We start from the raw sequence: 24,440 nt of genomic DNA on the forward strand, positions 1-24,440 counted from the left end.
GCTGCTGACATTACGACAGCAACATACCACACACATCAAGAGCTCAGTTAGGCATGTTATGAGTACTTAATGCTAATTTTAATTGTATCATGGTTATGTTTATTGTTATCAGCATCAAGATAAAGACGGCTGCCAATAACATAACTGTAGAAGGTTACAATGTCATAACTGTTAAAACATTAAAAATTCAACATGAACAAGAAATTGACAATGAATAGTTCAACTGCTCATAGCTGGGTACACAGTAGTTCGTGGTTTCGTTGCTATCAGCTTCAATGTTTGTGCAATAAATTTATTTTCTCACTCTCGATAGTTGTCAGTGTAATTTTGATTAACATATCTAGCTCTGAAAGGGAGAAAACCAATTTCACTCTTCCTTCAAAACTGTTCTGTCTTTATAACAAATTTTCTGAAAGTACCACAGCAGTTATCGATGTGCCGAAAAAGATGGTAAGGAAACATCACGAGTAAGTGGATTCAAGTAATATCAAATGCACAGGATAGTTCATCAACAGTGACTTAATTCAATTCATTCCTCTGCTATTGTAACGGTTCAATATACACAGTGCGACAAAAAAAGCGGAGCACCCAGAAGGGGAAGAGGAAACAAAATGAAAGTTATGTGATGTTATTTCAGGATTACAAAATCGACTCGAATTTACAAAGAACTTCACAGTATGAGGCTGCTTATTACTATGATATTGCACCCCATCTGGTCAGGTTGCATGCACTGATTTCATTGGAAAGGCTGTTGTGTTCTCTCCTGAGGCAAGTTGGGCCACAACTGTTGTAAGTGGTCTTTGAAATCCTGGGTACTGGCACTGTGATGAAGTTGATATCCCAGCTAGCCTCACACATTTTCTGTCAGGAATAGATCTGGGATACCGCTGCCCATGGGAGAACCTCGCCATCACAGAAACATTTCATAGAGACAGGTGCCATTTGTTGGTAGGCATTGTCCTGTTGAAAAATGGCACCATGATACTGTCGCATGAGAGGTAGCACATGAGAATGCAGGATGTCCTTGACTTACTGCTGTGGTACCCGAGTTCCCTCAGTCACTACCAGCTGTGACCTGAAGTCATATCTGATGGCTCCCCACACCATGACACTAGGAGTGATACTGGACACTGCTGTGCTTCTCCAGAACATAGGAAGAATGGTAACTCTCCACGGGTCAATGCCAAACACGACGACAACTCTCATTCAGGATAGTGCAGAGCTGTGATTCACAAAAAACACAATGCCTCACCATTCATTAGCAGTCCATGTTTTGCAGACATGGCACCATGCCAGATTCAGCCATTTGTGCTGTTGTGCTAACAGCAGCCTACTTATGGGATGGTAATTCCCTAATGTGGCTGCTGCTACTGCCCAGCCAATGGTGTAGGATGATATGTTGCAGAATGTTGTAGGGAGTCCATTGCTTGTTGTAAGCTGGAAGGTGTAGATGTGAACGGGTTATGATGTGTTTGGTGCACAATATGGCATTCCTGTCTTTCAGTAGATCACATAACTAATGAGGAGGTATTGAATAGAATTTGGGAAAAGAGAAATTTGTAGCACAACTTGACTAGAAGAAGAGATCAGTTGGTAGGACATGTTCTGAGGCATCAAGGGATCACCAATATTGTATTGGAGGGCAGCATGGAGGGTAAAAATCGTAGAGGGAAACCAAGAGATGAATGCACTAAGCAGATTCAGAAGGATGTAGGTTGCAGTAGGTGCATGGAGATGAAGAAGCTTGCACAGGATAGAGTAGTATGGAGAGCGGCACCAAACCAGTCTCTGGACTGAAGATCACAACAACAACAACAACATCTTTCGGTGTTCAGATCTGATGGATGACGAGTGTTCCTGCTTTCACTTTCCCATGAAGGCTCACTTTGGGCCATAGTCACATATCAATGTGGATATCGTTCAGACCAATGGAGACCCACAGTGAGGCCCCTTTTAGATTTTTTCAGGTGCCGATAATGCTGTCTCACACGATTATGTGACATCTCAAAATCTAAAACAGTTCACACCATTTATATACCCTACCAGGTTGTGAACACCACTAAATACAAACAACACTAACACACTCTGGTGGCTGTCCTACTTATCACTGAGAATTGCAGTGCATTATTTACATACCAATTGATGGTGTTTACATGCATGAAGTTACATTTACATCCAACTATGCCTTTTTAGTGCTTTATTTTTTTCATGGTATTTCAACCATGTTTTTCAGTAAACTAATCCTGCTATGACAATGCTTCAAACTGACAAGTCAAATATAATCCTAAGACACATGTAGTTCATCTTAAGTAATGTATGTGAATATAAACATTTATTGTGCTATGCTTGGGGGGGGGGGGGGGGGGGCTTACTCTTTCTATACAGTGAGAGTTGATCCTGAAGTTGTATTGACATGTACGGTGCTCAATTTTCAATCTACAGTGGAGGAGTAAGCATTCTTTTATGTATTCATTAAGACAAATACAAATGTTAAACCAAAGTTAATTACGAGAAACCTTTCATATAGCTCTGCTTCAGTGTTTCTTGTTAATTTATGAGGAAACAATATGTACAAACTGTTACACAGTATTCTTGAAGTGGACTGAACAAAATCCGTATTACTAACGTATTACTAACAGTACTATTAGTAACTGAGTAATTCTTTAAGAGGTTCAATTGTAGTTTCACTGTGGTAGAAAGTTGTAGTGTTAAGAATTTCTTTTAATAAGTACCAGGAATATGTAATTAATATGTGCACTTATTATTATCCATGAGAATATGAATTGTGTGGCCTATTTTACTTCTTAGATAATTGGCTGTAAGGGTGAAGAATAAAAGTAGTGTACACCACGTCCTAAAGAACCATTTCATGTAGGATCAATGGAGTGAATACAATTTATTCTGTAAAATATATATTCTCTATTTGTTTTTCTCACTTTTTCTACATCTTCATGGAATAATCACAACAGTAAAGATGCACTGAGCATTTCAAATTTAAATACAACAACGTGGTTTACAAAAATGGTATTGTTACGGTAGTAGTCTGAACTCTTTGAACATCCCAAGATGAAGTGCTAGAATATGACACAAAAATAAAAGATTAATACAATGGAAGGGTCCCTATGGCAACTTTTGGACTTAAAACTAATACTGGTTCACATCAACTCCATCAAAGAAGCAGGTGAAGCAGTTGTAAAGAGGACTACAAAATGAGTTTTCACTGTGTCTCATTATTCCTGTTGTTACTGCTAATAATGTAATGTTTGCAAACATTTATTAACAGAAACAAAGGTATAACCACAGGCAGACAGAGCAAAAGAAGATAACTCAATAGAAACCTATGAGAAAGTGTTTGAATGGTAGGACTATGTACTATCATAGATGTCTGTACTGTGGCTATAAACTTATTACGAAATCTTAAATCATACACATACACAAATTATTAAAAAGTGGAATATGGTCTTCTTCAAAACAATAAAATAGTCTTAAAATTCTCCATGTCAAGCATTTTAAGTTGTCTGCTGCAACACCTTTTTGCTGCAAAATAGTGTTCCTTACCATCTGCAACAATTCCTGAAACATGAAAATTGATGTATGTAAATAATAATCTGATAAGGACTATTTTTTACAAGTTTTATTTGATGATAAGAGTTAAATAACACAGCATTCAGTGAGTTAATATTTCCCACAGTTTTATGAGTTTGAAACAGCAATAAGTGGAATAGTATGAGCAATGTCATGAATGCTATATACCAGATTTTACAGTCTATAAGATGCACTTTTTTCTTAGAAAAATTGCCTCCAAAATTCGTGTGCATGTTGTAAATAGAATTAATATAAAATGTCCAATGTTCAATTTAAAATTCCTGCCAGTCTTAAAAATGGTCATACACTCGCTGCTACAGGAAACGTCTCTCTATTTGGCAACATTGAATTCAATTGGAGACAGCAGCAGTGCACTGATGCGACAAACATGAGTTGCAGGGGATTATGAGTTTGCTAACACTGTCTCTCTCCCGCCCGGCCACCACAAACGAAGAACACTTTCTAGCCTAAGACGCATCATTGCAGTCTACAGTGCCAGTGAACTTGAAGTGAAAGATATTTGTGGTTGGTATCAGTACAATATTGTTGTTAGTAGTTAGTTTTGTATTAAAAAAATAAAAATAAAAGGTACTCATATGATGCAGGCCACAAATTGAAAGTAACAGCATATGCAAAAGAACATGGAAACAGAGCAGGTGAGTGGCATTTCGGCCCTCCACCAACAGAAAAAACCAGTCACAATTGGGAGGCTAGTAAAGAAGAACTGATAAAAATGAGGAATACTAAATGTGCAAATAGAGGATTGAATGCAAAAAGGGTCACATCTAGAAGATGACGTACGGAAACGGATTCAAGGACACCGTCAAAATGGCATTGGAATTAATACGAAAATGATACAGATACATGCTCTTAAGCGAGTACTATAGTGGAACTTAACAGGCTTTAAGACTGCAGTTGGCTGCTGCTACAGGTTTATGAAGCATATAGACTTAGCATGTGAACCAAAACCAAAATATCTCAGAAAATGCCACAAGAAGATGCTAAAACTGTAACTCTAAAAACAAGCGGTCATAAAAAAGGCACAATACTGTTCTCCTTCTGTGCTGTGCTGGCAGTACTAAACTTAATCCAATGATCATTTTCCAGTACAAACCAATGCCAAAACCTTCCGGAATACTGCCAGGTGGTGTTGTACATGTACATGAAAAGGATTGGATGGACGAGGCTGGTAAAAAATTATGGATTAACAAGAGTTTGAGAGAAAAGTAAAGGTGCTTTATTGAAGAAGAGTTCTCTTCTCATGCTAGGTCAGTTAGGTAATCATTTGAAACATTCTGTGGAAGAGAAACTGGGACACAGAAATATAGAGCTTGCTGTTATTCCAGGAGTACGTGCTTCACAACTGCAACCTCTTGATGTCTCAATAAATAAACCATTTAAAGTGTGTAAGAGAGAGGAATGGAAGAAATGGATGATGAATGAAACCTAACATGAATTTACACTGAAGGGAGATTTAAAATGACCTACAGTTAAACAAGTGCATCAGTGGATGAAACAGTCATGGTCTAGAGTGAGAGAAGACATTATTGTTAAATCTTTCAAGAAATGCAGCACAAGTGTCCCTCTCAACAGCAGTGAAGACAATACTATATAAAAGTGGCAAAAATGTTATTTTTTTAAACTGCTTAAAAATTAAGATGCATCTTATAGTCCATAAAATATGGTAGCAGCAATGCTTAAAACGCAATATGATTCACTTTGGAAATTACCTGGACATTACTACAGTCACTAATACTCCCAGGAGAGTTAAAAGCCCAAAAGGGAAGGATTTTGTTGTGGTATTTAGTGCAAAAACTAGTTTGGTGCAGCTCTCCACACTAATCTACCCTATACAAGCATCTTCCTCTATGCATGACTATTGATACCTATACCCACTTGAACCTGCTTACTGTAGTGAAACCTTAGTCACCCCCTGTCCAGTGTTTTAAGGGGTGGTACATAACTTTGACTTAAAGGTATCTGTAATTTTTTTCCCCTACACAAGTCATGTTGAAGGGCTCATGAAACAAAGCAACATGTTTTCACACTGTCATTAGCTGTTGAAATATGGGTTTCAATTCCATTATTCTCATACTGGAATGGATCAGTATGAGAGAAATTTAGTGAAATAACTGTTTCATAGAGCTAAATTACAAAGCAAGAAATAGATTAAATGTATGAAATTATTTGTTGTTGTCAGTCAGTGAGCAGTCAGTAGCTATTCAGGTGCCAGCGATTACTAATGATACTCAAGTACTGAAGTCACTTTATTATCTCTTGTACACAAAATGCAATCAGAGTACACTTTACACCACAGCACGAGACATGAAAACAATAGTGGACAGTACAACAATTTCCATAAAGGCACTTTTTTTTTTCCCACAAGTCCAAAAGTTTAATTCACTTTCTCCATAACTTAGTACTGCCCAGGCAAGTGAAATGTGATGATTATGTTACTCTTGACACAAACCAGCACTGTCCAGACTATAAATATTTCGTGTGTGTGTGTGTGTGTGTGTGTGTGTGTGTGTGTGTGTGTGTGTGTGTGTGTGTGTGTGTGTGTGTGGCCTTTTGGAAGAGTTGATTCGAGTGGTGTGGGACTACTGTGGAATAGATCAGGTATGTTACATCAGACCAGAGACAAAAAGGCAAATGTGGGTAGTGTCCCATCAGAGGACATAGCACACTGCTACCTGCAGTCAGTTAGGCTATGCCGTATATGCTGTAGCAGCTTCAGATACCTACTGGACCTCTGTGCCATCAGGGAGGTGCTGAGTCGCAGAAAGGCACAACAAAAAGACTGTCATCACGTAATTAGCTTTTGGCCAACAAGGTCTTTCTCAAAATTAGACAACATACACACTCATGCAAACACAACTCATACACACACGGCTGCAGTCTCTGGAAACTAGAGCCGGACTGCAGTCCGGCTCCAACTGCCAGAGACTGTGGTCATGTATGTGATTTGCTTGGTGTCATTGTGTGTGTGTATGTTGTCTAATTTTGACAACGCCCTCATTGGCCAAAAGCTTTTTTGTTGTGCCTTTCTGTGACTCAGCATCTCCACTATATGCTGATCCTTTTCATTATATTGTTATATTCCATCCTGGATTTTCCACTGTTTGATTTTTTCTGTGCTACCATGACCATGTTTGTGGATGTTATTCGAACTGACTGTAACTATGCTGTTGATGTGCTGTGAACTAGTGTATGGACCACAATTTTGAGCTGTTGTATGTATTCACACTTGAAGTGACTGTTGTGTGTTCAAAATAACTCTTTGCATAGGGCTGATATTTGATTAGAAATGAGTATCTCAGATTCACTGTGTGAATATCATAGACAAGGCAATTATGGAGCAATTGTTACAGCAGCAGCAGCACTTAATGTCACTTCAGCAGAAACACATGGTTGCACAAGAAGACCACTAACAACAGCTCCTACAACAGGACCAACAACAGAAATTGTGCGACTAAATTTTAAAAAAGTAACAGAAACATCCCACATCAGTGTTGTTGAGTGTACTGTCACTGGTCTTCCCATTATTCGAGGAAGTTAAATAGAATCAAGATTCATTGCAGCAGCATGTTACAGCTTTAAGGTAATGGATGTGCTCCATCAAAAAGTTTTTTTGCTGTCATGTTTTATTTGCTACATTACAAGATCCAGGGCCATTGTCATTTGTGAAAATGTGTAACTAGCAGCACACTATTGTCAGCTGATGCAATATAGTGACAGCAACATTAAGTTTTCATCAGCTGCTTGAAAATGAGATCAATCATCATGGAAACCAGTATGAATATCAGAAATGTGATTTTCGCTCCAGTTGGCTACACCTTCCAGCTACTTCTCTGCACAGTCACCAGTCCGATTTAGACGTGTCACAGCATTATACCAATTTTGCATACTCTCATCATAGAAGGTAGCTACCAGTTCTCTACACTGGTATGCAGTTTGTTGTCTGTGCCAAAATGTATTCGTAGCCAGTCCATTTGCGCACAGATGAAAATCAGAGGGAGCCATGTTCGGGCTGTATGGTGGGCGATCAAAGACTTCACATCAAAATTGCTATAGGAGCATCTGCATTACCCTTGCAGTGTGATGAGGAGAATTGTCATGAAGAAGGAATTGCATTGCATGACAGTTACATTATGTGGGCTACAAGAAATCGGGCAAAATCCCCCTACGTTGACCCACACTTGGCGGGATACACTATTTTCTTTATGTGCTCACTGTGCTCCCACAATGGAAAAGAGCAATGTGATGCGATCGACGAGCATACTCTAGATACTGGCAAACACATCTGTGCAAAGCTTCATTGGATTTTCACCAATACGTAGAACTTACTTTCTGAATAACCCTTGTATATGTTGATGTGCTCCAGTCCTTAGCAAATGAGACAGTTTCAGTTCCTGAGTGTAGCAATGCAAAAGCTGAAATGCTTAACGCCATTTTCAAATGTTCCTTTACAAAGGAAAACCCCAGCAAATTGCCCCAATTCAGTCCTCTTACCGTTGAAAAGATGAGTGAAATAGGCATTAGTGTCAGTGGTGATTAGAAACAGCTGAAATCATTAAAATTGAACGAAGCTCCAGGCCCCAATGGAATCCATCAGATTTGCGGCTGAATTAGCCCCTCTTCTAGCTATAATCTATTATGGATCCCTCAAATGAAAAACAGTGCCCAGTCAGTTCTTGGAAAAAGGCACAGGTCACACCCCTCTACAAGAAAGGCAGTAGAAGTGATTCACAAAATTAATGTCCAATATCCTTGACATCAATTTGTTATAGAATCTTAGAGCATATTCTGAGTTCAAACATAAAGAGGTATCTTGAAAAGAATGACCACTTCAATGCCAGCCAGCAAGGATTTCGAAATCATTGATCATGTGAAACCCAACTGATACTTTTCTAACATAACATACTGAAAGCTTTGGATCAAGGCAACCAAGCAGATGTTGTGTTTCTTCATTTCCAAAAAGCATTTGGCATAGTACCGCAACTACGTTATTGACAAAACTACGATCGTATGGGGTACCAAGAGAAATTCATGTTTTTATTGAGGAATCTTTGGTATGGAGGTTGGCTGGTTGGTTGTTTTGGGGAAGGAGACCAGACATCGAGGTCATCAGTTTCATCAGATTAGGGAAGGATGAGGAAGGAAGTCGGCCGTGCCCTTTGAAAGGAACCATCCCAGCATTTGCCTGGAGCGATTTAGGGAAATCACAGAAAACCTAAATCAGGATGGCCAGACGCGGGATTGAACCGTCGTCCTCCCGAATGCGAGTCCAGTGTCTAACCACTGCGCCACCTCGCTCGGTATGGTATGGAGGACACAGCATGTTATCTTGGATGGAGAGTCATTGTAAGATGTAGAAGTAGCTTCGGGTGTGCCCCAGGGAAGTGTGTTGGGATCCTTGCTGGTCATGTTAAACATTAATGACTTTGCAGACAATATTAAAAGTAAAATTAGGCTTTTTGCAGATAATGCAGTTATCTATAATGAAGAAAGAAGTTGCATAAATATTGAGTTAGATCTTCACAAGTGTTCAACATGATGCAGAGATTGGCAACTTGGCCTAAATCTTCAGAAATGTAAAATTTTGCACTTCACAAAACAAAAAAGTAGTATCCCATGACTATAATATCCATGAGTCATTGTTGGAATCAGCCAACTCATACAAATACCTGGCTGTAAAACTTTGTAGGTATATGAAATGGAATGATCACATAGGTTCAGTCAAGGGTAAAGCAGGTGCTATACTTCGTTTTACTGATAGAGGACTGGGGAAAAGCAGTCACTCTACTAAAGAGATTGCTTACAAATCACTCACACAACCCATCCTAGAATACTGCTCAAGTGTGTGGGACCCGTACCAGATAGGACTCATACACAGGATATTGGACAAATACAGACAAGGGCAGCACAAATGGTCACAGGTTTGTTTCATCCGTGGGAGAGTGTCTTGGAGATATGGAAGGAACTGAACTGCCAGACCCCTGAAGACAGACATAAACTATTCCGAGAAAGTCTATTAGCAAAGTTTCAAGAACCAGTTTCAAATGATTACTCCAGTGATATGCTACATCCTCTTATGTATCTCTCCCACAGGGATCATGAGGATAAGATTAGAATAATTACTGCATGCACAGAGGCATTCAAACAATTATCCTTTTTGCACACCACACATGAATGGAACAGGAAGAAACCCTAAAAACTGGTACAATGGGACTTACCCTCTGCCATGCACCTCATGTAGATGTAGATATCTGCGAGGATCATGTGAGCAACATCAGACACTGTATACAATCCCTTCACTTCATTATAAAATTGTGCAGCATGCACCAGATTGCAAGTCTTCCAAATTACAGGGTGCTTTACAACATTATTAAGGCTTTCGTGGCCACTTGATGGCAAACTGCCCATTGGCTTCTGTCTCAAATTCTTCAGCCAACGTTCGTTTGATGATTTTTCTGACATTTTGCAAGCAAAGTTTCACCCTCCATTGCTAATGGTGAACTGGGGCCCAGATCGCAGCCCCAAACTGTATGTACCTGATGCAGAAATGTCCAAGGGCTTCTCTGTGGTCATTTCCGGAGCGGTTCTCTTGCTATCTGTGATGGTCATTTGCTGCAGAATGAAAAGGTAGGATACATTTACCTTGAGGCTTTCTTGTTTCTTGTTGAAGCTGTACTGAGCGACAGAAGAAAAAGTTTGCAAGACGCTGGAAGCAGACAGACAAGGCGATTCCCAACAAGTCATGCACAGTGGTCAGCCTCATTGAACAACAACTGACCAAAGAGGAAGTGTCCATCCTTCAAAAAGGAGAGAATTTCGCTATTATCCCAAGAACTATACCTATGGAGGACATCATTGCTAATACCGAAGTGGCCATTCAGACCCTTCCTCGGGAAAGAACATACAAGATACACACTGAAACAGCCAGGATACTGCGCCAAGCAAAACCACCAGCTTGCAACCTATAGAAAGAAGATGTACAAGGTATTAAGAACCTTAATGCCAACAAGAGTATATTGGTACTGCCTGCTGATAAGAGAAAACCAAAGATTATGAGCAGAAGATCTGGGACCTATTAGATCCGATGAGGTACTGAAAACTATGCGCAGATCCGACACAGCATATCACATGAAATACAAATCGCTTAACCAAGGCATCTTATCTGCCAGCAGACATTCAGAAGAACCTGCACAACACAGAAGCCCCACCACCTTGGCTGTATGGATTATCTGAGATCCACAAGAATAACATTCCACTGAGACTGATTGTTAGCACTCCTGGCTCACCAATATATAAACTGGCTAAACACTTGGGCAGTCTCCAGCTGCATGTCAGGAAGACTGACACATACATAAAGGACTCACAACATTTCATTGAGAAGCTGAAAAAACTAAAACTAGCACCAAATTATGTCCTGGTCAGCTTTGATGTTGTTTCATTTTTTACAAAAGTGCCACTCACTGACTCTCTGGAGCACATCAGTTCCATTTTTCCACAAAACATCATAGAACTCTTTCATGCATGTCTCACCACCAGTAATTTCACGTGGAATGGCAACTTCTATGAACAGCTGGAAGGCATTGCCATGAGTAGTCCTCTTAGTCTAGTGGTGGCCAACTTCTTCATGGAACATTTCAAAGCACAGGCACTGGACTTGGTACCTTGTGAACATAAGGTATGGTACACATACATTGATGATACCTTTGTTGTGTGGAGCCATGGTAAAGAACAGCTTGGTGACTTCCTAAGACACTTGAACAGTCTCCATGCCAACATAAAATATACCATGGAAGTAGACAAGGATAAAAAGCTACCATTTCTAGAAGTGCTGGTCACAAGGGATGATGAAGACATGTTACACAGCTTGTATTGGTACCTGCACAAACTATCAAATCACCACCTGAGCCAGAAAAGAGGCATGCTGCACCACCTCAGATGTGAAATACAACACTTGGAAAGTGTTCTGAGGAGCAATGGGTACTCCACAAGTTATATTAGAAGAATAACAGGGTCACACACTCAGTGAAGTGACAAATCAGGAAAAGAAATGTTGGGTACAGCCTTTCTGCCATACATTCCCAGAGCGACAGACATAATCGGCCATATGTTGCGCAAATACAGCATAAAGGCTATTTATAAACCAACAAAGAAAATCAAAGAGTGTCTCAGGTTGATAAAGGAATAAAGGGACTCACTTGCAGTGTCAGGAATATACCGCAAACTATGCACATGCGGAAAAGTTTGTGCTGGAATGACTGGATGATTAATCAACACCAGGGTCACAGAACATAAGCAACATTGCATGTTAGGGCAGGTGGAGAAATCAGCCCTGGAGAGCATGTGTTGTGAGAGACTGACCACATAGCAAAACTCACCAACACAGAAGTTCTGGCTGTAGAGACCTATCACATCCACTTGTTCAGAGAAGCTATAGAAATACATAAACAGAAGAATAGCTGGTACATACAGTTTGCAGCTGCGGGCTTGGTTCCAGTCCACCATCAGCAATGGAGGGTGAAACTTTGACAATGTTAGGCACTCGTGCTGGCAAAACGTGAGAAAAATCATCAGACGTATGTCGGCCAAAGAACTACAGACAGAAGCCAACAGGAAGTTTGTCACAGGTTGCTTTACTTTATTAGCTACTACACAATCCCCAATCACTCAGGCTTATGCAATAAGCCAACTTTCAAATAGAATATAAACCAGAAACAGTGCTACTGCACGGAGCACACTGTGGCTCACAGTAACCTAGTATATGAAATGGCTCAGACTCACATCAGTGACACTTCACCCATGTGGCGTGGTCACTGCAGAATTCGGCAGGAACTCTGTATCCAAGTAGAGTGCCTCATAAACAGTCAATAAACTGCTCTGCATAGCCATTGCCTTCCTGTCCATGGAGCAGAGTCTGCCAGTATTGCATCATATAGGACCACTCAGTGATTGTACATAAAGGTATGAGTTAAGGACCATTTCGCTCTCATTTAAGTTTATGGCCGAAAGAGTCAGCCTTAAGGAATTGTGAAACGAACCCTGTCATCCTGAACCGGGTGCTACAAAGGAAGCAGATTCACCACAAGATGGGGAAACTCACAGGTCTCTAGTGGCTGTTGAGGCCTAAGAACTGAAGTGTGCAAGTGAGACAGATGATAACCTACATCATAGGGAAACCCAGTAGAAGCCATTTGTGGCCAAGGAGTCGTAGCAGTGTTAAATATGGTAGACCTAAAATCGGCCATAAATGGCAACATTTATGGAAACTATTTAATTCTGTAGTAATGCAGGGAATGAAGCCACAATAATTTTAATCTATCATCCTTCATAACTTTTCATGGTGATCCTAATAAAACTTGAATATTGATTTACTGTTAAAGAGAAATTCACAAGTTTTGTAACAAAGACCTGAATGCTAAAATCTGAATGCTTTAGTCGATCTTAACAATAGACATTTCATATACACTCCTGGAAATTGAAATAAGAACACCGTGAATTCATTGTCCCAGGAAGGGGAAACTTTATTGACACATTCCTGGGGTCAGATACATCACATGATCACACTGACAGAACCACAGGCACATAGACACAGGCAACAGAGCATGCACAATGTCGGCACTAGTACAGTGTATATCCACCTTTCGCAGCAATGCAGGCTGCTATTCTCCCATGGAGACGATCACAGAGATGCTGGATGTAGTCCTGTGGAACGGCTTGCCATGCCATTTCCACCTGGCGCCTCAGTTGAACCAGCGTTCGTGCTGGACGTGCAGACCGCGTGAGACGACGCTTCATCCAGTCCCAAACATGCTCAACAGGGGACAGATCCGGAGATCTTGCTGGCCAGGGTAGTTGACTTACACCTTCTAGAGCATGTTAGGTGGCACAGGATACATGCGGACGTGCATTGTCCTGTTGGAACAGCAAGTTCCCTTGCCGGTCTAGGAATGGTAGAACGATGGGTTCGATGACGGTTTGGATGTACCGTGCACTATTCAGTGTCCCTTCGACGATCACCAGAGGTGTACGGCCAGTGTAGGAGATCGCTCCCCACACCATGATGCCGGGTGTTGGCCCTGTGTGCCTCAGTCGTATGCAGTCCTGATTGTGGCACTCACCTGCACGGCGCCAAATACGCATATGACCATCATTGGCACCAAGGCAGAAGCGACTCTCATCGCTGAAGACGACACGTCTCCATTCGACCCTCCATTCACGCCTGTCGCGACACCACTGGAGGCGGGCTGCACGATGTTGGGGCGTGAGCGGAAGAAGGCCTAACGGTGTGCGGGACCGTAGCCCAGCTTCATGGAGACGGTTGAGAATGGTCCTCGCCGATACCCCAGGAGCAACAGTGTCCCTAATTTGCTGGGAAGTGGCAGTGCGGTCCCCTACGGCACTGCGTAGGATCCTACGGTCTTGGCGTGCATCCGTGCGTCGCTGCGGTCCGGTCCCAGGTCGACGGGCACGTGCACCTTCCGCCGACCACTGGTGACAACATCGATGTACTGTGGAGACCTCACGCCCCACGTGTTGAGCAATTCAGCGGTACGTCCACCCGGCCTCCCGCATGCCCACTATACGCCCTCGCTCAAAGTCCGTCAACTGCACATATGGTTCACGTCCACGCTGTCGCGGCATGCTACCAGTGTTAAAGACTGCGATGGAGCTCCGTATGCCACGGCAAACTGACTGACACTGACGGCAGCAGTGCACAAATGCTGCACAGCTAGCGCCATTTGACAGCCAACACCGCGGTTCCTGGTGTGTCCGCTGTGCCGTGTGTGTGATCATTGCTTGTACAGCCCTCTCGCAGAGTCCGGAGCAAGTATGATGGGTCTGACACACCAGTGTCAATGTGTTCTTTTTTCCATTTCCAGGAGTGTAGAAGCACATCATTAAAATGACAAATGCTGTAAATATCAACTCTGTAACTTCAAACAATGGCAAATCCAGGATAGAATGTTACAATACGAGAGAAGGAAAGTTGCTACTCACCACATTGCGAAGATGCTGACCGCGATAGGCACAATAAAAAGATTCACACAATCACAGCTTTCGACCATTGAGGCCTTTGTCAGCAATAGACAGACAGACACACACACACACACACACATACACATACACACACACACACACACACACACACACACACACACACACACGCTCACACGCACACACATCTACAGTCTCAGAGAGCTGAAACTGTGTGTGTGTGTGTGTGTGTGTGTGTGTGTGTGTGTGTGTGTACTGCTGACAGATGCCTAAATGGCCAAAAGTTACGACTGTGTGAATCTTTTTATTGTGCCTATCGCAGCACAGCATCTCCACTGTATGGTGATTAGCAACTCTGTAACTTCATTTGTTTAAAAGATATAGTAAACTTAAATCATCAGTATTTTCAGTTAAGCATCAGATCATTATTTACTCCACACAAAACACATTGAACGATGACAGCATGACACCTTATTGAATCATTAGGTAACAGCATTTGTAGACTTAGAGAAAGCTTTTGACAATGTTGACTGGAATACTCTCTTTCAAATTCTGAAGGTGGGAGGGGTGGGAGGGGAGGGAGCGAAAGGCTATTTACTATTTGTACAGAAACCAGATGCCAGTTATACGAGTCGAGGGACATGAAAGGGAAGCAGTGATTGGGAAGGGAGTGAGACAGGGTTGTAGCCTCTCTCCGATGTTATTCAATCTGTATATTGAGCAAGTAGTGAAGGAAACAAAAGAAAAATTTGGAGTAGGTATTAAAATCCATGGAGAAGAAATAAAAACTTTGAGGTTCGCCGATGACATTGTAATTCTGTCAGAGACAGCAAAGGACTTGGAAGAGCAGTTGAACAGAATGGACAGTGTCATGAAATGAGGGTATAAGATGAACATCAACAAAAGCAAATTGAGGATAATGGAATGTAGTCGAATTAAGTCGGGTGATGCTGAGGGAATTAGATTAGGAAATGAGACACTTAAAGTAGTAAAGGAGTTTTGGTATTTGGCGAGCAAAATAACTGATGATGGTCAAAGTAGAGAGGATATCAAATGTAGACTGGCAATGGGAAGGAAAGCGTTTCTGAAGAAGAGAAATTTTTTAACATCGAGTATAGATTTAAGTGTCAGGAAATCATTTCTGAAAGCATTTGTATGTAGTGTAGCCATGTATGGAAGTCAAACATGGACGATAAATAGTTTGGACAAGAAGAGAATAGAAGCTTTGAAAATGTGGTGCTACAGAAGAATGCTGAAGATTAGATGGGTAGATCACATAACTAATGAGGAAGTATTGAATAGGATTTGGGAGAAGAGAAGTTTGTGGCACAACTTGACCAGAAGAAGGGTTCGGTTGGTAGGACATGTTCTGAGGCATCAAGGGATCACCAATTTAGTATTGTAGGACAGCATGGAGGGTAAAAACCGTAGAGGGAGACCAAGAGATAAATACACTAAGCAGATTCAGAAGGATGTAGGTTGCAGTAGGTACTGGGAGATGAAGAAGTTTGCACAGGATAGAGTAGCATGGAGAGCTGCATCAAACCAGTCTCAGGACTGAAGACCACAACAACAACAACAACAACAACAACAACAACAACAACAGTGCACACTGTGCTATAGAGTGAAAAATTCATTTTGGAAACATCTTTACAAATTTGGTAAAGCTACACAAGTTATATCACAATTGGTAAGCTGACATTAATATAGCTTTGAAAAAACACTGAAATTCATTAGCTGTAAGTTGGCTACAGCATGCTACACAAATATTTCAAGTAATAAACCACTTTTGCCATCCATCTCACACGATGGAGACAACTCATGGAGCGAGAAGATACCCATAAGATGGTGCTTTGGCAAAAACGATAACAGATACCTCTAAAAATTCTCTAGCATGCTGTTCTCTCCTAGTATCTCTAACAAAATCGAGTATTCAAGAAAGAAACATCAACTTGTTCAAAATATTCCTACACTTTTCCACAATGAATTTACTAACATAGGTTCCTAACTGTTTTGAAATTCTTTGATGATGGCTATAGTCATACCTGTGCTTATACGTACTAGCTTTTCCTCAAAAACAATTTTGAGAATGAAACTCCCTGGCAGATTAAAACTGTGTGCCGGGCCAAGACTTAAACTTGGGACCTTTACCTAAGGCAAAGATCCTGAGTTCTAGTCTCGATCCAGCACACAGTTTTAACCTGCCAGAAAGTTTCATATCAGCTCACACTCCACTGCAGAATGGAAATTTCATTCTGGACTTTTGAGAATGATTTTATGCACAAAAGCTGCAAGGTAAATACAAGAGGTTTCTTTTTAAAATATTCTGAAACAAAACATCTCTAATAGTTCCTTTAATTGATGCTGTTGCATCCAAAATTAATGCTTTAATATTGGATTGAAGGCCGTATTCAGTGAATGTGTCATACACTGATGAAGCATGCCCTTCTCCAGCAGTTGCATTTCACAATATACGCACACCAGGAAGTTTATTAGTATCAAAATTCAAAAGAATCTCAAGCAGTTTTAACACATCATTACCAATTAATCCTCTTCTTCTTCTTCAACTCTAAGAGTTCATTGTGAACATTGGCATCTTCAAAAATTCTCTGCCAATCTTTCCATCTTCTGTGGCCCATTTTCTGCAGGTCTTTTATAACTCCGTCTATCAACCTGGTTCTCAGTCGACTCCGTCATCTTTAACCCCCTGGGTTTCCATCTAACATTCTTTTATTTACCTCCTTATCACTCATTTATGCAACATTCTCCACCCATCTTAATCAGGCTGATTAGACTATTCTTCCAATGTGTGGATTTTTATGTCATTGACCAATTTTCCAAGGCATATGTAAGTACTGGTCTTATAAGTGTTTTATAATTGTTAATTTGGTGATACAAGTTAAGAGCCATGAGTAAAATATTTTTTTTAATATAAAACAGGCTCTGATAACTGCTATTAATATGTTTAATTTCACAAGATGGGCCATTTGAGGGGGCAACTGTCAATCTCAGATATTTAACTGCTCAACTTTCTCAAAAATATAATTGCCCAATGTTGCTAAGAGTGGCACATTCTCGTTGCTAGCATTCCCTACGGCAGTTTATTTTGTTTTCTGTCTGTTGATATTTTGTCCCACATTCCTGATGGCTTGCTCAAGTGTGATTTGTTCAATTTTGATAAATGTCTCCTCCACCCCCTTCCTTGTTCTTGTGACTATATCTATGTCATCAGCATAAGCTGAATATCTGCTCTGACTTACAAAACATCATTTTGTGTCCCTCATGACCTCCTCCAAGCCAACATTAAACAGGAAACATGCCAGCACATTTCCTTGCTTTACACCATCTTATATATCTAGTGGATCAGACAGTGTTCCTCCCATTCTTATACTACTCTGTAGCTTATTCATGGTCATTCTTATAAGCCTTAACAATTTTTCAGGATTTCCTAGCTCAGTCACGGCATGGCACAGTTGCTCTCTATCGATGCTATCATATGTTGATTTGTGATTTATGAAAAGGTGTGTCAATCACAAATTCAATTGTATTTTCTAATATTTGCCTTAGTCTGAAGAACCAATCTGATTTCCTTGTGACAAATCCACACTGGTATGCATTAGTTTCTTTCTAAACAATTGGGAGGATACAGTCAAAGAGTACATTGGGGAATACTTGGGATATGAAGTTTAGCAGCAGATCTCCTTTCTTGTATATACGGCATATAATTCCTGCTCCCTATTGCTGGAGCTTTGCTTCTTACCCCATACTGAAATTACCAATTTTAGGAGAATTTGTTCTGACTGACTGCCACCTTGCTTGAACAGTTCTGCTGGAATATTTTCTGTGCCTCGTGACCTATAGCTTGTCAGTTACTTCAAAGCAATTCTCATCTCTTCCAAATTTCACAGGGCAGTGTTTTTGTCCAAGTCATTTAATCCTTGTACATCCAAGAGATCTCTTAGTATCAGTCTTAGAGTTGAGGAGTTTATAAAAATGTTGGCAACCATATGTCTCACATCTCTTTCACCCTACACACAGTTTTCTCAGCTTTATCCTTTGCCAAGCTAGTTTTTTCCCCACTGAAGGGTGTGTGAGCAGCTATTACCTTCCTATAAAACTTGCGCATCTCATTCTGATTTCTCTGTCCTACTTCTTTCTTTATGATCTTCCACCATTGCTTTTGTACAGCTTGATTGTAAAGCTCTTCTTCATGCCAAGCTATTTTTATCAAACCAGAGAGATCTTATGCACATTGCTTCAGTTTCTTGTGATTTCATTTGCCAATATCACCTCTGCATACGTTATCATTTACCACTGATTCTCAATGTTGTCAAACTCTTCAGCTCTTCTAAGGATCAGTGATATCTATTCTTGGTATTGCTTTCTAACTGCAGATGATTTTAGAACTGCTACATTATATTTCTGTTTGTTGGTTTGGATTCCTTTAGATGTACCGGAGATTCTAGCCTTCACTTGTGCCCATATCAAAAAGTGCTGAATCTCTATTTGGGGCTCCTGAGGATCCTCACATCCAAGAGGGCCAACTAGGGTTTTGCATAAATCAGCACAAAATCAATCTGGTTAACAATGATCCTATTTGGTGACTTAAGTGTTCCTTGTGGTTTGCAAAAGTGCCCTCATTAGTAAACAATAGTTTATGTTACTAGAGAACCCTTTGACAGCATTTCAAACAACATTGAAAACAATGCTGTTGAGGTAGGTAAATATGGAATGGGTAATATTGTTTGACTGATAACAACTTCTCTTTGAATTTGACCAGAACTGATGTGTAGATCTATTCTAGCAACTTAGTATGTGTTAGACAACATCTGTTCTATGTAAAATTCTGCTACTCTTGAAATATGTTGGTGACATTCACTGCAAATTAATAAAATGTTTTTAAATTATTTGTAAGAAAAATTAATTGGAGATGAGTTGGACAAGCTTCCGGTCAAGTGGATGTTATTCCAGGATTCCAAGTGATATGAAAAAAAGATAATATTATATAAGATGTATAAGCTATACAGAAACACATAGCTGAATACCACAATACATGAATAATTATAAAGATTGTACAGTGCACAATATTTGCAGAGAATCTGTAGAAAACATATTAAATATTAATGTCAATTTAAACAATGCCTCCAGTTTCTAGAAAATGGACTTTTACATGTGATCTATGTAATTTGTTATGCTAGTACTTGATTTTCCTTTTTTGTTGTTGTTGTTGTTGTTGTTGTTGTTAGAGGGCATGTCATTCATACACTTAACTCTTGGGTTGATAACACAATTGACCATAATCACAAAACAGTTTACCAGCTATCGAACCAAGCTTTGCCTGCATTTTTCTAGCAATGTTCTTACATCAGATGAGCAATGCCATTATCCTTGGGCACTGTCACTGTCTGCTGAATAGTGACTGATGAACCGTGCTGACGGATCGTTAACAGCCACCCATCGTGGCATCCAGAAATATGGTATCAGGTGTGACTGATTTGGAAACTGCATCTCAAACTGTTTCCTGTAATAATTAATCATATGGTAAAAACATTTCTTACTTTCAGGTCTTCAAAGACTTTTTCAGTTAATAAATAATTATTTAACACTAAACAAAGAAAGTGAGAGACTACAAAATGAATTGGCCCAAATTGCTGGTTATGCTGCAAGTGAGCTAGAGCAAGACTCATCAACAGTCTTACATAAATAAGTTTTTAGAAATCTTTTGTAGAAGGTAAGTATTATATGTATCTAATTATTGTGTTAATGGTGATCCCAAATGAGATTAAATTCATTCTATTTTCAGCTAAACTCCAAATTATGAGACAAAAGCTGTCAATAAAGTTTTTGTAAAAATTTGCTGTAACTGATTATTCTTTATTGAAAGCCACAAAGAGTCTTATTATTAATTATCATAATCAGGTTGTTCATTCCTGAATAATAATTTATTTTCTTCATTTTAACAACCTCAAAAATAATACATGCAGTAATATAATAATGTACGAAAAATTCTAGTTGAGAATTATTTAGGAATAAAGGAGATGACACACTGAAGGGCAGAAGCACTGCATCTTTAATATGTACACAAACAAAAGGTACAGAGATTGGCTAGCTTTAGGAATGCACTTCCTTTTTCAAATTAGTAGGAAAACATCCATGAATGTGCATGCACACCTGTCTCCCGACATTACATTCTCATCACACAGTTTTTAAGAGAGGAAAATCCAGGATGGAATAATGTCAGTATTATGAAAAGGATAGACTGTCACTCACCATATACCAGAGATGCTGAGTTGCAGACAGGCACAACAAAAAGGCTACTAAATGCATAAGCTTTTGAGCAGAAGGCCTTCTGAATTAGACAACATACATTCACACATACACACATTCACGCAAACATAGCTCACACACAAATGACCACTATCTCTGGCTGCCAAGGCCAGTCAGTTTGCCCGAAAGCTTATGTATTAAATAGTCTTTTTATTGTACCTGTCTGTGACTCAACATCTCTGCTAAATGGTGACTAGCAATCAAACATTTGTGAAAATTTCATCTCTGTTATTCAAAATTTATTCTGTTTCTACTGCTGCCTCTTGCATTTTGTGTGACTTATTCTTTAGGCTGGCTAGCACACTGGACTCACAATCAGAGAAGGACGATGGTTCAAATCCACATTTGGCAATCCAGGTTTACATTTTCCATCCCTAAATCAAACCAGGCAAATATTGAGCCAGTTCCTTTTAAATGGCATGGCTGATTTCCTTCCCCATCCTTGAAACATTCTGAGCTTGTGCTCCATCTCTAACGACCTCTACGTCAAACCATAATCCTCCTTCCTTCTCCTATGTTGTCATTAGTAACCTACCCTAATTTATACTGTTATTCCAGCCCAGATTTTCCACTGTTTAATATTAATTAAAATTTTCAACTTGTGCATATATACAAGAGCAAAGTGCAACTGCCTTGTCAAGCAGTCCATTACAAATTGTATAAATCACAACTAGTTCTGTGGAGGAAATAAATGTACTGAAAGAAAAAAGTAGGCTCATTTGATGATACCAGTCAAGAATGTAATGTATGACAGGAAATCGCACACAATTTTCAAATTAAATCAGTTTTTACTGATTCCAGGAGTAGCCTTAGAGGTCTTTTTGATTTTGTTAGTTAAATGTCGAACTGGGCTCAGGGTCACTGGTTAGGGTCTAAGTTTTAGTTATTTGACCATTCCACTTATCATTCTGTATGAGACGAGTTCAATAAAAATTTAATTCAGCACAATCTTCATGTTGTGAACTGTAATTCCATTTAGTATTGTTTTCAGTATTTTTTAAAGCACCAGATCTCACAAACTACAAATATCTAATGAAGACTTATAATCATTCTGTGTCAGTCTCATACCCAGAAAACTATGAACTTAACAACTGGCACACTTATTTACATCCTAACATGTCAAAACCTTTTTGTTTTTAGATTACTTACATTCTTTTTAAAAATTACTCTAGTGAGCCTCTCTTTGAATAGGCATGCACACATTTATACGAAATATCACACTACAATGAAAATTGATATGTAGGCATAAACTGTGTAATGCATAAGAGTATACTGTAACTGGAATGGGATATTAATCATGCAATCGAATGACAATTATATCAAAATAATTTATGCCATTTAAACAACCAGTTCCAAAATTTTGGACAATATCTGAACTTGTGGTGAGCACAATCAATAGGAAAACGCAAAAATATATCTTAGCACTCCAATTTTCCATAACCTAATGTTTCTTCTTCTAGGAGGAAAGAAAAATTGGTTTGGATCAGTGGAGGAGATTGGGAACAGGCTAGTAACACAGAACCCAGGTGAAGAATGAGTCTTCATCTTTGTCTCCATCCACTTCTTTTTAATCAGGTTTCTGAGTGGACACCTTCAAATCAATTCATCTTTCCTCTCAGAAGAAAGATTCTGAAGCTGAACCTGAATTAAAACATATAAGCTGTTGTAGTATCCTTTTTTTCGGATATATATTGGAGGTTGTGTTTCCATAAGATAAGTTCTTGCTGGCACATATGTCTGCATTTAACAATTTCCACAATGAGTTTTCCTTTTTATACAGAAAATTATCTGACCTGTAGTAATATGCTTCCTTTGTAGGGGGTGTGCAGTGGGGATACTTTTTCAATGCACCAGCCATCTCATTATCAGTCACTTGAGATTCCACAATGTCCTGTATCACATTGAAGAGGGACTTCTTCTTTGATGTAACACCATCACTTTAACATAAAGAGACGTGTTAAAAAATCATAAACAAAATCTTTCAGTCAAGAACAACTCTCTCCCATCTGACAAGTGTTAGCTTCATTTCATCTAGTCTACTGCACTTCAAATGTGTACTAGAACTTTTTCTTAGTTGAATCCCGATGCAAAAGCTGTAAAATATTTATATTAAATTCTCATAAATGTTTCTGGAAGATAAAAAAATCAATGATTTGGTAGTCAACTTCAAAATAAATCATTGAATATACTTGATTAGGATCATGTCAGAAGTTTGTATATGTGGACGAGACTTGGAGACATTGGAAGGTTGATAATATGATGATAAGACAGAGATATCAGAACCAGTTTTTAAAATATAATATAGGGTATCTATAGTTAAAGTTCCAGTTTCAAAATGCTATAGAAAGAGAACCACAACTCACAATGACATCAAATTTGAACAGCATATTATTGAGACAAGAGGTAATTTCATGGAATGAGTGAGAGAGAGAGAGAGGGATGGATGGATGGATGGATGGATGGATGGATGGATGGATGGATGGATAGATGTAAGTAAGTAAGTTTGCATCTGATACGTTCAACATGACTGTCTCCATGAAGGATCATGCACTGCTGGTAAAGCTCTTTCGCAGAACAGTGATGTGTGCCAGTGGCCCTGCAGAAGTTCTGGACAGTCAGGGATATGAAAAAGGCATTGGTCCAGTGTCTCCTAAGGGTCTGGAGAAAATGATTACAAAATTCGAAAAGACAGTTTCTTCTGAAGTGTAGTGTGGTAGAGGGAGGAAAATAATTGATCCAACACATGCCAAAGATGTGGCCACAGTATTGCAGGAGGGGTTGAGTGACGATGAGTAAACATGCAGTGCATGGGGAACTGCCCAAATGTTAGAAATGCCAGTGATCACAGTGCATAAAATCCTATGAAACATCCTACGTTGTGAGCCATACAAAATCACCCATGTTCAGGAGTTGCTTCTGGCTGGCTTGCCAGCAAGACAAATGTTCATTCTGGAATTTCTTGTCCGCAAGTAGACAATGAATAGCCATAGAATATACTGTGGACAGACAAAGCCCATTTCCATCTCCAAGGTCATGTCAATATGTAAAATATGGGCAATGGAAAATCCGTACATACATCACTTCATTCTGGCAAGTTGACTGTCTTGTGTGAGTTGACAGTATTGTTTATCATATGGCCAATTTTTTTTCCAGGAGATGAGTCCTATGGTCTTGTTACCTGTACTGTTACTGGCAAACACTATGAGAGTCTTTTGCACACATCATTTCAGTCCTTCAGTAGTGTGGATGTATGGATAGGATTATTTTTAGCAAGATGGCCATCCTCCACACATTCCACAGCTAGTCAAGCAGCTGCTATAGAGACATTTTGGAAATGCTAGTATTATCAGCCTTTGTTTCCCTACTGCCTAGCAGTCCAGGATTACCTGGTCTTAATCAGCGTGACTTCTGACAGTGAGGTTATCTGAAAGAAGTGTTCAGCACTCCAATTATGAATGTAGCTGAATTGAAGGCACATTGTGCAACACATTTTGAACATGACCCCCCAGACACTCCGA

At 39.7% G+C, this 24,440-nt stretch overlaps 1 protein-coding gene across 4 annotated transcripts in view; it reads right to left on the reverse strand.

Annotated features, from left to right (window-relative positions):
- Positions 1-2,881: 2,881 nt before the first annotated feature.
- LOC126272717 (asparagine synthetase [glutamine-hydrolyzing]-like) overlaps positions 2,882-24,440 on the reverse strand; it is a 230,219-nt gene continuing 208,660 nt past the window's right edge. For all 4 annotated transcript variants that reach the window (XM_049975754.1, XM_049975753.1, XM_049975752.1 and 1 more), the window contains exons 10-12: positions 22,716-22,859; positions 19,960-20,116; positions 2,882-3,573 (exon numbers count right to left, since the gene is read on the reverse strand). In XM_049975754.1, the coding sequence (XP_049831711.1) occupies positions 19,978-20,116; positions 22,716-22,859 (283 nt within the window). In that variant the 3' untranslated portion in view covers positions 2,882-3,573; positions 19,960-19,977. The remainder of the gene's footprint in view (positions 3,574-19,959; positions 20,117-22,715; positions 22,860-24,440) is intronic.

Source organism: Schistocerca gregaria, chromosome 5 (genome assembly GCF_023897955.1).
Source record: "Schistocerca gregaria isolate iqSchGreg1 chromosome 5, iqSchGreg1.2, whole genome shotgun sequence".
In the NCBI taxonomy this organism is placed as follows: domain Eukaryota; kingdom Metazoa; phylum Arthropoda; class Insecta; order Orthoptera; family Acrididae; genus Schistocerca; species Schistocerca gregaria.